General features: G+C 40.2%; 1 protein-coding gene across 1 annotated transcript in view; it reads right to left on the minus strand.

Annotated features, from left to right (window-relative positions):
* Positions 1-14,720, minus strand: part of LOC139471830 (kinesin-like protein KIF20B) — a 54,193-nt gene that overhangs the window by 21,415 nt on the left and 18,058 nt on the right. The window contains exons 17-23 of the mRNA XM_071254331.1: positions 14,043-14,132; positions 13,643-13,735; positions 12,603-12,728; positions 11,241-11,370; positions 1,930-5,129; positions 1,091-1,243; positions 265-445 (exon numbers count right to left, since the gene is read on the minus strand). Coding sequence (XP_071110432.1) covers positions 265-445; positions 1,091-1,243; positions 1,930-5,129; positions 11,241-11,370; positions 12,603-12,728; positions 13,643-13,735; positions 14,043-14,132 — 3,973 coding nt within the window. The remainder of the gene's footprint in view (positions 1-264; positions 446-1,090; positions 1,244-1,929; positions 5,130-11,240; positions 11,371-12,602; positions 12,729-13,642; positions 13,736-14,042; positions 14,133-14,720) is intronic.

A 14,720-nucleotide genomic window follows, 5' to 3' on the forward strand; every position in this document is an offset into this window, starting at 1 on the left:
AGTGTTTAAAAAAAACATGAAAAAGAAAAAGGCTCCCACCATGTTTTGATAATTCGGATGAAAATCTAACTATTAATTTATTTCCAACCATAATGGTTTGTTGTTGTGGTAGAAATTACAATGATTGTAAAACCTGTTATTTGGGCCAATGGCCATTAATGAAATAAACATTGGTATGTTAGTGATATCACTGCAATAAGAATATTGTATCCCTCACACCAGTCAAAGAACATGGGGGAACCACACAACTGCCACAATACACACCTCGAAGCACCACATCAAACTTCTCTCTCTCAGCATCTTGGCCTCTCCTCAGGTCCTTCAAGGACAAACTTCTGACCTCGAGCTTCTCCGTCTTCCGTCCAAGGTCAAGCTTCAGCTGCTTGATCTCTTCCTTGAGGTCACTCGTGGCCGTCTGCTCTCGTGACAGCTTCTCATTCTCTCTCTAAAGAAAAATCATAGGAGTGAGTGAATGTTCGTTTTATGATGCAGTGTGCAATATTCCAGCTGGATCATGGCTTGTTAAAATCATATTTGGGCCAGGCTTACTAATGGTTGCATGAGCAACCACCCGCGCCATTGGGGCTGATGGAGAGACACATCCATGTCACATTCTATTACTATTTGATCCTCTTTAGTTGTCTCTTCAGCAACAGAAACTAATAGTTTCAGTCCAGAAGTCGATATTATAATAACATACAGCAAAACCTTTAAAACTGCAGTTTGGCAAGGTCAAAAGGACAGGTACCAGTTTTAATTGCTGCTTTTACAATACAAAAAGCATGGGTACCTTTATCATGGCGACCATGTCGTGAGCCTGCAGAAGGGTCTGCTAGGTAGACGTCGACTCTCACAGACCACTTACCTTCATCATGGCGACCATGTCCTGAGCCTCCAGAAGGGTCTGCTGAGTAGATGTCGACTCTCACAGACCACTCACCTTCATCTTGGCGACCATGTCCTGAGACTCCAGAAGGGTCTGCTAGGTAGATGTCGACTCTCACAGACCACTCACCTTCATCATGGCGACCATGTCCTGAGCCTCCAGAAGGGTCTGCTAGGTAGATGTCGACACTCACAGACCACTCACCTTCATCATGGCGACCATGTCCTGAGCCTCCAAAAGGGTCTGCTGAGTAGATGTCAGTTGTTCCTCCAGCTCAGAGATCTTCTCAATGTTCTCCTTCATGGAGTTGCTAGCCTGCTGCAGCTGTTGGCGGAGATTCCTCTCTCGATCCTGACTCTACACACAACATTGATAAATACCTATAGAATACTTCAAAGTAGAATCTTTTTTAGTTCCCATACTTCTTAATAACTGTAAAAACATGTCTTATGTGATGGAAAAATAAGACCAGACCAAGGGCATATGGGCTGATTCCATGTTCAGCTTCCAGAGACATCAGCAGGATTTCAGATTGGTAAATTCTGAATGTCATCCAAAATGCCCTGAAGATTTTTTTTCAATAGCCTATCAAAAGTTCATAACATCATGAAAATGTCCAATTGCCATTTGTTCCTAGCAAAATCACTGCATCTTGTATCTGGTGTATATTCAGTGAACTTGTTTCTGTTTGACCAGTATTCTATAAAAGGACCATTAACTCATGCACATGTGCAACTAAGCATCAACATTCGCATTCTTTCACACTCTTCCATCTATATGACAATGGCCTGTAAATAATCGAGTATAGACCAGGCAAGCCAGTTACTGATTTCAAAAGCATTGTCCCACACCATCAGGGTATGATAACACGCAATCAACCAAATCATTGAGTCCGACCATCTTATCCACCCTCAAACACTCACCGTACTTTCCACACTTATGCAAAGCTTATCTTACATGTCACTAATATAATATGGAAAAAGAGCCAACTATCATTTCCTTTAATATTGACTGAAAGTTATGAAAAATATATGTAGCATTACCCTTTGTAGTTCATCGTGGACCAATGAGTCAGTCGATGCTGTTGAAGAAGATGACATCCTCTCTCGGGAACTGTTTTCCAGAGACTTGTTAAGATTGTGAAGTTCTTGCTTTTTCTTGGTAAGTTCACAACTAATGTTCTTCACCTCTGCTTCAAGAGTCACAACCTTAGACTGACATTCACTAAACTCATGCACACACTGTGCATGTTTATTTTGCAATGCCTCATATTTATTTTCAGAGTCCTCTAACCTCCTTACCAGATCTCTGTCAGTTGTCTTAGTTGGACTTAACACAATATTCCCTCCTTGACTCCGCTCAATCTGTCTCTTCAACCCTTTGATCTCGTACTTGGCATTCACCAGCGCACACTCAACCTCAATCTTCTCCTTCCTGAGCCTGCGAGCACTACCAGGGGCAAGGTCTTCATCTGTTTTCATGGATCCCACCAGATGCTGCATCTCCTGGTTCTTCTTGCGTTCTTCATCAAGTTCCATCAGAATATCAGAAGATGTTTGGTCATTTGTAACAGTCTTTGTTGTGGAGTTCGAACACACTGAGTCACATTTGTCTCTGACTTGACTACTTAGTCTTAGAACTTCCTTTTCCAGACTAGCTACCTTCTCCTTAACTGAAGCTAGCTCCATCTTTAACTGCTCGCCCTTCTCTTTAGCAGACTGTAACTCATTCTGTAGCTGCTCGTTTCTGACTTCCATTGACTTCATTTTCTCTTCCAGACCATTCTTCTCCAACCTAACCGCTCTCAAGTCTTTCTCACAAATTTGAAGGGTTTCTTTCAGTTGGTCACACTCTTTTTTTTCCTTTTGAATTTCTTCCTCAGCCACCTTCATCTCTTCATCCAGAGTCTGTTTCCCATTCCGTGACTGTTCCACCTCATCCTTGAGTTGTTTCAAGTCGACCTCCATTACCTTCTTCTTTTCCTCAGCATCCTTCAGAGCACTTTGTTTCTCCATCAGGTCAGTTTGCACTTCCTTCAGGGCACTTTCTTTCTCCATCAGGCAGTTCTCCGCTTCCACTCTAGCTGTCTCTGCGCTTTTCAGGTCAACTTGACATTGTTTGAGGGCCGTTTCTGTTTCACCCCTTGTTTTCTCAGATCCTTTCAGGTCATCTTGACACTGTTTTAAGCGAGCTTTCATCTCTTCCTGTTCTTCCTCTGCATTATGCAGGTCATCCTTATACTTCAAGTGAAGAGTCTTCTCCATGTGTAAAGCTGACTTAAGTTCTGCAATGTCTATCGATGCCTCACTGAGCTGGGACAGCTTTGCATCATTTGATATGATTTGTTCCTGCATGTTTGTATAGGACTGACGAACCAGTTCCAGTTCATGTTCTTTAGTGCTCAGTTCAGTCTGAAGTTCGGATATTTGTATCTTCATATCCTTGACTTGCTGCTTTGACTTTTCTTCATGACTCACCATTGTTTCAGACATGGAAAAGATTTCCTCATCCTTCTGACTCAGAGTCGCCTTGGCCTCAAGTAGTCTCTTCTCTAGCACTGATGTCTCGGCAGTCTTCTCATCCAGACACTTCTGAATAGTCCTGATTTGCTCACCTTGAGCCTTCACAGCATCTTGTATGTCTAAAGTTTGGTGTTCCATTTCCTCCACAACCTTCTCTCTGTCCCCGAGTTGTTGCCGAGCATCGTCTAATTCACCTCTCACTTGCAACAGAGTTGCTTCATGTTCTGCATCTTTCAACTCTTGTGATGACTTCATTTCTTTGAGGGATGAAGTTAGATCCTTATTCTCATTTGCCATCTTCTGAAATTGTTCCTTCAATTCTGACACTTCTGTCTCTGATGAATCAGTCTTCTTTTTCAAATCCTCTATCACATTTTCTCTTGACTCCAGGTCCGCCTTAAGGTTTACCATTATGTCCTCAACATTCTGACAACTAGCACTTCTTTCAACTGTGTCTTTCTTCAAAGCTTCAATCTCTGCTATAAGTTCACTTATCTTGTCCACTTTGCTTTTCAGCTCTCCATCCTTTTGTGTCATAATTCCACTGACCTCTTCCCTCTGAGCTGCCAGCATGTCTTCAGTCTTTTGAGCATCTTTCTCTTTCTGCATGTTCAACTCATCAAGTTCTTTTTTCATGACAGACAACTGATTTTGCATACGATTTAGCTCCTGGTCTTTTTCAGAAATTACCTGTTCCAACTGTTTCCGCTGAGCAATTAGTTTATTCTGCTTTTCCTCCTCCAGGTCTGACAACTTCTGCACAAGCATCTTCTCTTGCTTATCTGTTGAGGCATTCAGCATCTGCTTCAGTTCGGAGTTCACCATTTCAAGTTCCTCAACAGACTGCTCCAGCTTTTCAATCTCTTCAATTTTCTGATTTAATTCATGCTCCAATCCCTTGACTTTCTCAACCATAGATTCCTTCCCTTCCACATGGCCAACAATTAGTGAGTCCTTTGCTGCAACAACTTCAAGTAAGTTTTCCTTCTCCAAAGATAACGAGTCTTTCTGCTCTGTTACTGTTTGCAGTTTTGATTTCACTTCTTCCAGAGAGCTAGTAAGCTGTATCACACTTTCTTTCTTCTCTTTCATTTCCTGGACAAGTTCCTCTTTCTCCATTTTCACATTTACAGAGCTTTCAGTAAGTTCCTTCATCATGTCTTCCTTCTCCTTCAGAGTTGTTTTTAGCTCCGCCTTCAGCTCCGTCACAATGATTTTCGTCTCCACATGATGACCACACTCCACCTCCAGCTTCTTCTCAAGGTCAGACACTGATTCATGTGCAATGTCCAGAGTCTGGGTCAACTCACACACGGCCAAGCTGTTCTTGTCCAGCTCATCCTGCAGGTCTTTGATCTGACGAAGAAGATGGTTCTTGAAGCCCTGATCATCTTCTGTTTTCTTCTGTGGTGTCTTTTTGGGTGTCTTCCTTGGAGACTTCTGTGGTGATAATCCTCTGGATTCTCGGAGTTGTGCCTTCAGTTCAGTCACCTGGACTTTATATGAGGCTATTTCTGCATTGTAACCATGGATGAGTGCCTGGTCACGTTTAGTGGCATCGTCTTCCTCCCTCTTCAGTCTTGCCTTCAATGTGTCAACTTCGGCATCTTTCTTGGCCAGAAGGACACTGATATCTGATTCATGGCTACCACCCTCAGAGGTGCTGGAATCAAGCAGAGCCTGTAGTTCTTCAACTTTCTTCACAAGCTCATCATTTTCACCTGTAACATGAATAAAGTCTGCTATTTGTAGGACAAAACAACACACAATATTTCACAGGTTATATTTCAAACATATTAATACCTCCCTGAAGAAGTAAGCAATTATCATAATTGGTACATCGGTTTATGTTTGTAATGCAGAAATAATAAATAGAAATTCTTATGCAACGACCACTAAAAGATGGATGAACTGGTACTATTAGTTTGCTGGTTCCTGAAAAATACAGTAAAAGAATGTAGTTTTAAAGTTGAAGGGATACTTCGAGTTATCTGAGGTTCGAGACAACCAAAAATGATGAATAAAGAAGGAATACCAGTGGTCGGATCTGTGTGAAGAGGGCAATATTCATCATAGTTTCTTTTTCCCACTCAGTTATATTCCAGCTACATGGCAGTGGTCTGTAAATAATCAAGTCTGGACCAGACAATCCAGTGATTGATATTGTGAACAACGATCCACACAATCAACCAAGACACCAGACTTCTTGATCGATTTATTTGACTCATACAAGTTCAAATCAGAATGATTATTATTGCTGGGGACCTATTTCACTCTGGAAGCCCTACGGAATATCCATCATACAGACTTCTTCCAATGTCGTCACCAAAGGATTGACCCTATTCTAATCTGTGAGCCAAAGGAAATATGTGAAGAGCATTCTTTGACTAACACCTCAACTTCCCAAGGGGACCATTGGTGTATGTTTTTAGTTATGTATGGTGGACCACAGCAGGAGGCTTTGATGCAGTGGTTCATATAATTTACTCCAACAAAAAACACTTTACACAACAGTGCCACCACAGTACCATTGCCTCCAGATTTGCACAGACAACAGGATTCACATGTTTTGAGCCAGCAGTGAAATGTGCCATTGCACAAACCTGTTCACCTTATACAAGGACATTCATGTTTCTGTGGAATTGTAGTACTTTCTTTTAGGCATTTGTTCTTGAAAATGTCCCTTTATATATATTAATGTTGTGTCACACGTTGCATGAGGCTTGGGAGGCAAGGTACTGTTACTTCCACATTTTATTATGGACAGTTGACAGCATCTTCCTGACTGGGCACCAACATTTTGTTTGAAGCAAATGCCTCGGGAAGATGGTTGACAGTGAAAAGAACTTCAGTTGAAAAGGATTTGATAGTGTGATGACATGAAACACACAACATTTATGTATTTGCAAGATGTATGGCGAGTTGTGGTTTTCTGTATAACTGAGTGAGTGAGATGGGTTTAACGCCGCTTTTAACAGTATTCCAGTATATCGCGGCGTGTCAGCTTAATGTGGGAGGAAACCAACAAGCACGGGTATGGTGCTGACAAACCTAGAAACATAATCAGGGCGAACCGGGATTCAAACCCACAATCATAGGTTTCTGGCATGCCCAAGGGACGTAACTCTGCACAGCGAATCGCGGCGCCAAAGACGACTGGGACACCCGTGCCCCTATAGTGTAGAAATGGAATGTATGGAACCTAAAGCGGGTTCTGGTGTAAATGAAGTCCTGCAGTCATCTTCCTGAGGGAAGGTAGTTAAAGGACAATTCCAGTTTCCACCCTTGCTGAACTGGGCTGGACTTTCACGTTCCCCTAAGGCGCCACCAGTGGCTATTATGAGTTATGTCCCTCCTATGGACCAAGAAGATTCCACTTGCATTTGCTTCAAACAGAATGGCGCCAACCAGTGCATGTGAATTGCATTTGAGCACCTTGATAAAAAACACAAACAGATTCCAGCATGGCAGTTGCCATGTTTTTACAAACAGGATGGCTATTTCCTTACGTGATTTTGATGGGACTATGCCTTAACTGGTTAGTCAAGAGTTAATTTAGATTCAGAGATGGAATTGCCTCGAGTTGTATGAAAGCTGTGGTTACATACTTCTAATTTTTGAAAATTGAATGACGGCATTTAAATGGATGTAATGTTATCTTCAAACTGTCAGACAATCTGTCCTCTGTGGGATACATATATCTGGAAGGTCATACGATAATGTTTAAATCCAGGGCCAGATAGACGGACCCTGGTGAGTTAGTGCAAAAAATATATACAAAAGACACTTCAGATTATGAATGTTTGCTATGTCAGAGTTGTCTTGTAGGTATAGTAGGTTTTATAGATTTGATTTTTATGACATATTTCATGGTTATAAACCATTATTTTTTTAGATAATGTAGGGTAATTAAGAAATGTGCGATTTTCAAACTGAAAGAAGGTGATATGTTTGTAAATATGTGAGTTGCAAGTAACACAATCTAAATCATAGTCATTGGGCTTATTAATGCTTTATGAGAAAACAGAAATTACATATCAAGGACCGCCTCTGTGGTCTAGTGGTAGTGTGTCCAACTGGAGTGCAGAAGGTCCAGGGTTCGATACACTGTCGCGTCATACCAAAAGACATCAAAATATGGTACTTCTTGTTACCCTGCCTGATGCTCGGCATTAAGGGGCTAATACAAGGACTGGTCGGCTCGGAGTTAGTTTTCACTCTCTCACATCGCTATGTAAGTGCAATAATCTTGAACGCGACGTTTCACCCATTTCACCTCACCTCATATACCCAATACAAGCATTTTGTATCAACAGAGATCAGAACATCCTACATACTACACAGTAATAGTACAACGGACAGACAGAAAGCTGCAGTTGTCTCCCCTGCATGACAATTCACATCAACCTGGGAACTCCACTTATGAACAAATTTAACCTTGAATATTTTTCTATCTCGTCCAAACATGCTTCAACTTTCAAACATGAGTTTATTAATATCACTGCAAAATAATTACTTACAATTTGTTCACATATTGACAATTGTCTGAATCATTACAAAAGAAAAATGTTTCAATATTACAGTACATATCTATTTCATATTTTGAAAGTTGACTATGTTAAACCAGGCTGTGGAGTGTCCCGATTGGTGAATTACCTGCAATGGAAACAACCGTGGCCGCGGCCATTAGTTACAGCTTTCATACTTTGTACTGTCCGCAGTCTGGAATAGAAAACAAACTCTCATCTTTAGTTCATCACATATGGAAGTGTTTATTTTAGAATCCATATTTATCATACAAAATAATTTACACATCTATATTTACTTTAATATACACTCGCCAACCTTAAAGTCACACCAAACCATTGATAAATCAGGGATATGCGTTTACGGACACACTGAGAGGAGGACAGGAGAGAGAGTTTGGAGAGGGAAAGAAAGAAGAAAGTAACGTAGGGACAACAGGGGTAGAGGAGGGAGAGAGAAAGAGGAGGAAGAATAGAGGGGAGTTTATTCCAACTGAAATGAGGAAAAAGGAGAAATAGTTTTCACAACAAAACTTGCCAACAACAATAGTTTTTATTCAGCATTGCCATGAAAACGCAGCACCAGAAAAAATGCCAACTGATTCATCAAAATTCCAAGCTGAAGTATGCGACTTTCAAGTTGATGAGTGTATGATATACTAGAGCAAACATTCACAGCAGTAATGCCATAGATATAATATCACATTGAGGATGAAACAATAGTACTGTCAACTCAAGTCAAGCTCAAATAACCTGACAAAATCCTCAGAAATGAACTACTCTCCAAGGAGTCCAACAGGATATAACCCTTGACAAAACAGCCTGGCAATAGGGGCATCACGTTACACCTACATTATGATACGACACATCTCACAATTCTTGAGTCATGGTACAATATGTACTGCGATTTATTTTGCATAAAGTTCTCAATGATGCATGGGCCTGGCAGACAAGCTATAAACCAGTTTATTTTGAATAAATATTTCATCAAGGATCGTTCTTATAGTATTATGCAGATTCAGTATTATATTTTGTGATGGGCAGTAATGAAGAGACTCAGCAGTTATCATCCTGGGTTATCGCAACACTTTGTAAATATTCCGTTTGGGAATTTGATACAGAATAAAACAATGCATTGATACAAGGGTATCCTGCATCGTATCATATATTGTCAGGTGTAAATTTGTTATTCATCAATACATAAGTGAATCACGATAACCCCACTATGGAATGTATTGCACAAGGATTGCAAGGCTTTTTTAGCTTTGATTAATGAACTACAATACATTTTATAACAAACACATTTAACGTAGCTAGCATATTTATCACGGTTACATTAAACATAGTGAATATTCGTTGTAACACTTCTATAACTCTTCAAAAGCAGTTGGCGCGTACTGGAAAAATCTTACATAACCATAAATGTTGAATTGTGTTTAATATCAAGTCATCTCCCTTCAGCCAATATGTCCTGAGGCACATTTCCTTGGGAAATATATTCTGACGATGTAAATATGTACAAGCGTCTGTTTTTGCTTGTACAACCAGCATATATATTTTTGGTACCTTTTCAAGTTATCTAAAATTGTAAATAAATATGATAAATACAGCACTATCCTATAATATTCTTTGGTCAATAAAAATCCTCTAATCTCAATGAACTAAGAACTCAATCTAATATTTGTCTAGACTCAAAAGACCACCGATAGTCTAAGAAATGAAGACTTCCAGCTGTTGCAGTCTTTGATATATACCGGTATTGAATGATGCCCTGTGTTATGTCTGTGTACTATTAAGACTAAAGGAAGCAAAATTTCAAACTGTTGCCACACACAGACACCAGTGATATGACTGCCTTCACTATATGCTGAGAGTCACTGGGCAGTGCAAGCCGATCAGTAAACACCATAGAATGTATGGTAACCAAGCCAAGGCACTACCTTAGTCCTTCATCTCTAAAGTCACCAGCTTGGACTCATCTCTGTTGATTCATACAATTGTCAATGCAGATGACTGAGTATAATCAGTTTGCAGGGTTTGTACAGAATTCCAGTCATAAGATGCAAGGCCTGTTATATGAAAATGTGGCAAGTTTCAGATCCTTCCAGTCAATTCATAATGGCAAACATGGAAGGGGTCAACATTGTGGTTACTTTCTCAAACAATGAAATGGTGTATCAAATGTTGCATAATTTACTCGAGGTGGGGACTTAAGGCCTTTCAAGGCACAAAATCAATTTTGAAGACCACATCAAGACATAAACTCAACTCAATCCTTTCCAAGCAATCTCAAAATTCAAGGCCCGGTTAAACTTGTAAGAACCCTGATAACACAACATTTAAAAAAAACCAAAAAAACCATATTCCTTCAAAGTTCTGGGACCAGTGAAAACATTTGGATTTTTCAACAGGACAAACATATATTGCTGACATTTTTGTTTGTATGCTTGTTTCAGAAAAACATTCATTCTCATACTATTTTCTCTCCTGAATCAAAGCATATTACCCAAAACATTTTATGAAAATACATCTGTAAAAACTAGGTGTGTTCGAATGAGGTTACAAAGGTTTGTGACACGGCATGGATATACTGGACATCAGTGAGCACCTGTTAGCAACAAGTTCTGAAATGCCTGGCAACATGATTCAAACTTATACAAAGTTATACAGGTGCTTGACCAACACAAATTCCACTTAAACCAGGCTGAACACTGATCCTTAGATTTCATGGACCTATCTGCGAATGGGAACACTGCATGTCCTATTGTGCAATTGTGATGCATCCACACAAGAAATAGTAGCATCCCTCAATTTTCCATACCCAGCTGAAAAAGGACTAGAATTTTAACCTGGTTCTGAGATTGTATTTCTGTTTGCAACCTGCGCCCTGACCAGACTTTCTCCTGAGTTTGCTACCGAGACTAATTCGCTTCTTCGTAACCTTCTCTTTCTCCTCCTTAACCTTCACCTCTTTCACTTTCTCCTCCTTATCTCTCCTAAACCTTCTACGAAAAAACGAATTCTCCTTCTCCTTTTTCTTAACCACTACCGCCCCATCTTTCTGTCCATCTTTAGTAGGAGTTGTCTTAAGTCGCAGAAGGCTAGTCTTAGTGTGTCGCGCCATCAGTTTCTGGATGGGCGTCACCATGACCCTGAGGACACGGTTCTGGTCCTGTTTGATGACATAGTCTGGTAACATTGACCTAGACCTTGGAGATATTGATCCCTCGGAGAAATCGTCGAGGGAGTCGTCATAACTGTATTGGGGATGAGGGGGAACAAGCTGTACTGGAGCCAGACTGCTACCTTGTATCTGGCTGTGTTCATCGACAAGGGTGGTGATTCTCTCATTCTTGCGTTGTAGTCGCAACTCTGTGTCTTCCATGGCCTGTTTGCTATCTTGTAGAGCCTGCTGCAACTTCTCTATGATGTCAGCCTGCAAGCATTGGAACAGTGTTTTCAAGTTAAACAAGATGTTTGATTATATTGAGAATCTCACCCTTGTGTCTTTCAATATCAACACAAGCCAACAAAAGTTTCAAACTTATATCGACAAGTGTTGATAAATTTGATTTCAAAAGACACAAGGGTGAGATTCTATCTAAATCCTTTTCACTTTTAAACAGTAATAACCAGTGACTCAAGTTTTCAGCTGACCAGCTGACTTCAAGGCCATGCAAATGAAACATTTTATTACATCTACAGTAAGCTTACTGACATTGTGCACTTTATTTGTTAGATTTGGGTAAACTGGACTTTCATGCTTTCTGAAGCAGGTGATCATTGGAATATAGAATAGGATAGATTTAGTAGATTTTAAAGGTTATTTGTCCTTAAACTATGATACATATATTGTTTGTCGTATGTGTGTTGTTTAATATCGTAATCCCTAATATCCAGCCACAAAACCAAACATGATGGTCTGTAAATAATTTGAGTCTGGACCAGACAAGGTAGTGACTGACAACTATTGACATGGAATGATGACACAAGGAACCAATCCATTAAGCCGCCAATTAGCTTGCTGGGTATCTGGTCTCATCCAGAATTGCCACATAGATTTGAGTGAGTGAGTGAGTGAGTTGGGTTTAACGCTTATTGGTGCTGACAAACCTAGAAACATAATTGGGGAGAACCGGGATTCGAACCCACAATCATAGGTTTCTGGCATGCCCAAGGGAAGCAACTCTGCACAGCGAATCGCGGCGCCTTAGACGACTGGGCCACCCGTGCCCCCCACAGAGATTTGATTTGTAAGGGGATCTACATATAGTATTCATATACAGCTATATATCAAAATGTACCAGCTGCATCACAGCAAGGGCAATGATCAAGGTAAAGTGTTACACAATCAACAAAGTCACACATTGTAACCACCAAATGCCCATATTTGCCAGCTGATACAACCAGCATGGGTCATGTTGTCGCCTGGTTTCCCTACTGGATGCAATATAGAGAAGACTATGACCTATTAATTAATGAACTTTCTAGCAGGGATTTATTCGGAAAGGAACGGGCTAAAATTCTTAGTCTTGCATCAGTGTATTGAAACTAAGATGTTCTATTAAAATACCTATGCATCTTTAAAAATCACTTTCAAAATGTTATTGAATTTTTCTGTCACTGGCGGTTAGTTTTAAATCCAACAGTCTACTAGTATCTGTTCACCTGCTGACTAATCTTGTCCTCATCCTCGACCAGGGCCATCTTCAGCTTGTCAATCTCAGCCTCCTTCTGCTGGAAAGTCTCGCCAGCCTCTGTCAGCATCTCGTTCAGCTCGGTTATCTCATGCTCCTGTTATGTGCACAGTTGCAAATGAATTAGGACATAACATTATATGTTTTCCAATTTGCAACCCGTCCTGACAACTTTTCACCAGTCCCGATTTCGAAATACTGATTATAAACTCACACTTTTTGACCACATGCAATACCTTATTGAAGAGGTGAGGTGAGGTCAAATGGGGTTTAACATTGCATTCAAGGTTATTGCACTTATATACTGCTTGTACTAGTCCTGACAAATGATTTTATAGTTCTGGCCCACTGACATACCATGTCGCATTTCAAAATGAATAGCCTACTCAGACACAGTATACTCCAAGCCGACCAGTCCTGTTTTAGCCCCATAATGCCAAGTGCAAGGCAGGGTAACAAGTACCACGTTTTGAGGTCTGTTGGAAACGTGGGATCGAACTCCCAACCTCCCACTCGTTTATTGGGCCCCCGTTTATGGGAGCCCTTCAATCACATATTTTAAGTCAGTCTATGACATATGAAGTGATGAAACACAGTAAAAACCAAATTGTCAAATACACAAAACAATGACAAATCCCACCGGCCCCTACATTAGCAAAAGACACCATTTCAGCCCCTGGTTAATACATGTACTAAGTTTCAATGAAAAAGATTTCATCGTTTTTATGTTATGCTTCGAAAATGTAATACAGACAGACAGACCAGATGATGACTATATCATATCCCCCACCCCTGGCATTATATGTGGGTGGGATGTAAAGTTGACGACCATTTTACAACAGGTCGCATATTGCTTATGGTGTAACCCCATTGGGTGACGTTCTGGACTGTATGACATCGTCTGTGGATGTCAGGATGGATTTTCACTTAAACCCCTATTTTCATGCTTGGGACCCCAAATATTATTCCTGAGTTCCCAGGACATAGAGCCAGGTTAACCTGGAATAGTACCTGCTTCTTCTGGATCTCCTTTGCTGCCTGCAGCTGCTGGCTGAGAGTCTCCAGCAGAACTGATTGTCCAACATCTGAGCTTGAAGCCAACGCCTGACAATACAAGCATTTGTTCTATTACACATTATATTATTGATAGCATTGTATTCAGTATTTTGTATGATTCAACTTAAAATCTTCATGTTGATTCACGGACTTGATCATACTTTTCGCCTTTTTCACTCATTAGAACATATTGTAAGTGTTAGGGAGACAAAGACAAGATGTCAGCTAACTATACATGTCTGACAATTGTCATACCAATATTTCAAGGTTTTACACAACTATAAAATTCAACATTTCCAGTCCTGCAACTCCGAGACCGACCTGTCTCAGTTGGTCCTGCAACTCCGAGACCTACCTGTTTGAGTTGGTCCTGCAACTCCTCAATGGTTCCTTTGGCAACATCTAAATCTTTCTGAAGAGAGTACTCCACACTCTCCCGTTTGTTCTGAAACACACATTTTATTTGCTAAAAATTGTGCACATTAACATAGAGAAATTATCCTATATAAAATTTCTTACAGGTTAATGTTTTGGCCATGTTATGAAAAGTTAATTACTATTAATGATACTTTTATGCAAAACTGTTAACATGGTGAGTGTATATCCTATGTATTTCTGTACTATAGTGTAAACTTGATAGGGCAATAAAAAAAATTAACGAATGCTGATATATTTGACAACAAAAGACACGAGTTTATTTATCATCCAACATCTTTCTTCCAACTTTCTCTCTTTGTAAACAGTACTAAGTAGTGTCCTGTGGGTAAAAGTATAGCTCACCAGCTTCAGTGGCAGAAAGATTAGTGATGTCATTTCATTGTGACATCATTGTAACCGATCACATCAAAATGGTCTGCAAAGCATTATGATGCATTTTCATTCCAGCAATATCCCCACGAAGATATCGCTTGATCTCACCCAAGGGCTAACTCCTATACAAACCAGTTTGGCATGAAAAATTACACGTTGTACAAATGTCAGGATTCAAACCTGAGTGAGTAGGTAAGTGAGTGATCTTATAAGTCTGGAGTAC

The sequence above is a fragment of the Haliotis cracherodii genome, unplaced genomic scaffold, assembly GCF_022045235.1.
Source record: "Haliotis cracherodii isolate W230 unplaced genomic scaffold, xgHalCrac1.p SCAF_23, whole genome shotgun sequence".
Lineage (NCBI taxonomy): Eukaryota > Metazoa > Mollusca > Gastropoda > Lepetellida > Haliotidae > Haliotis > Haliotis cracherodii.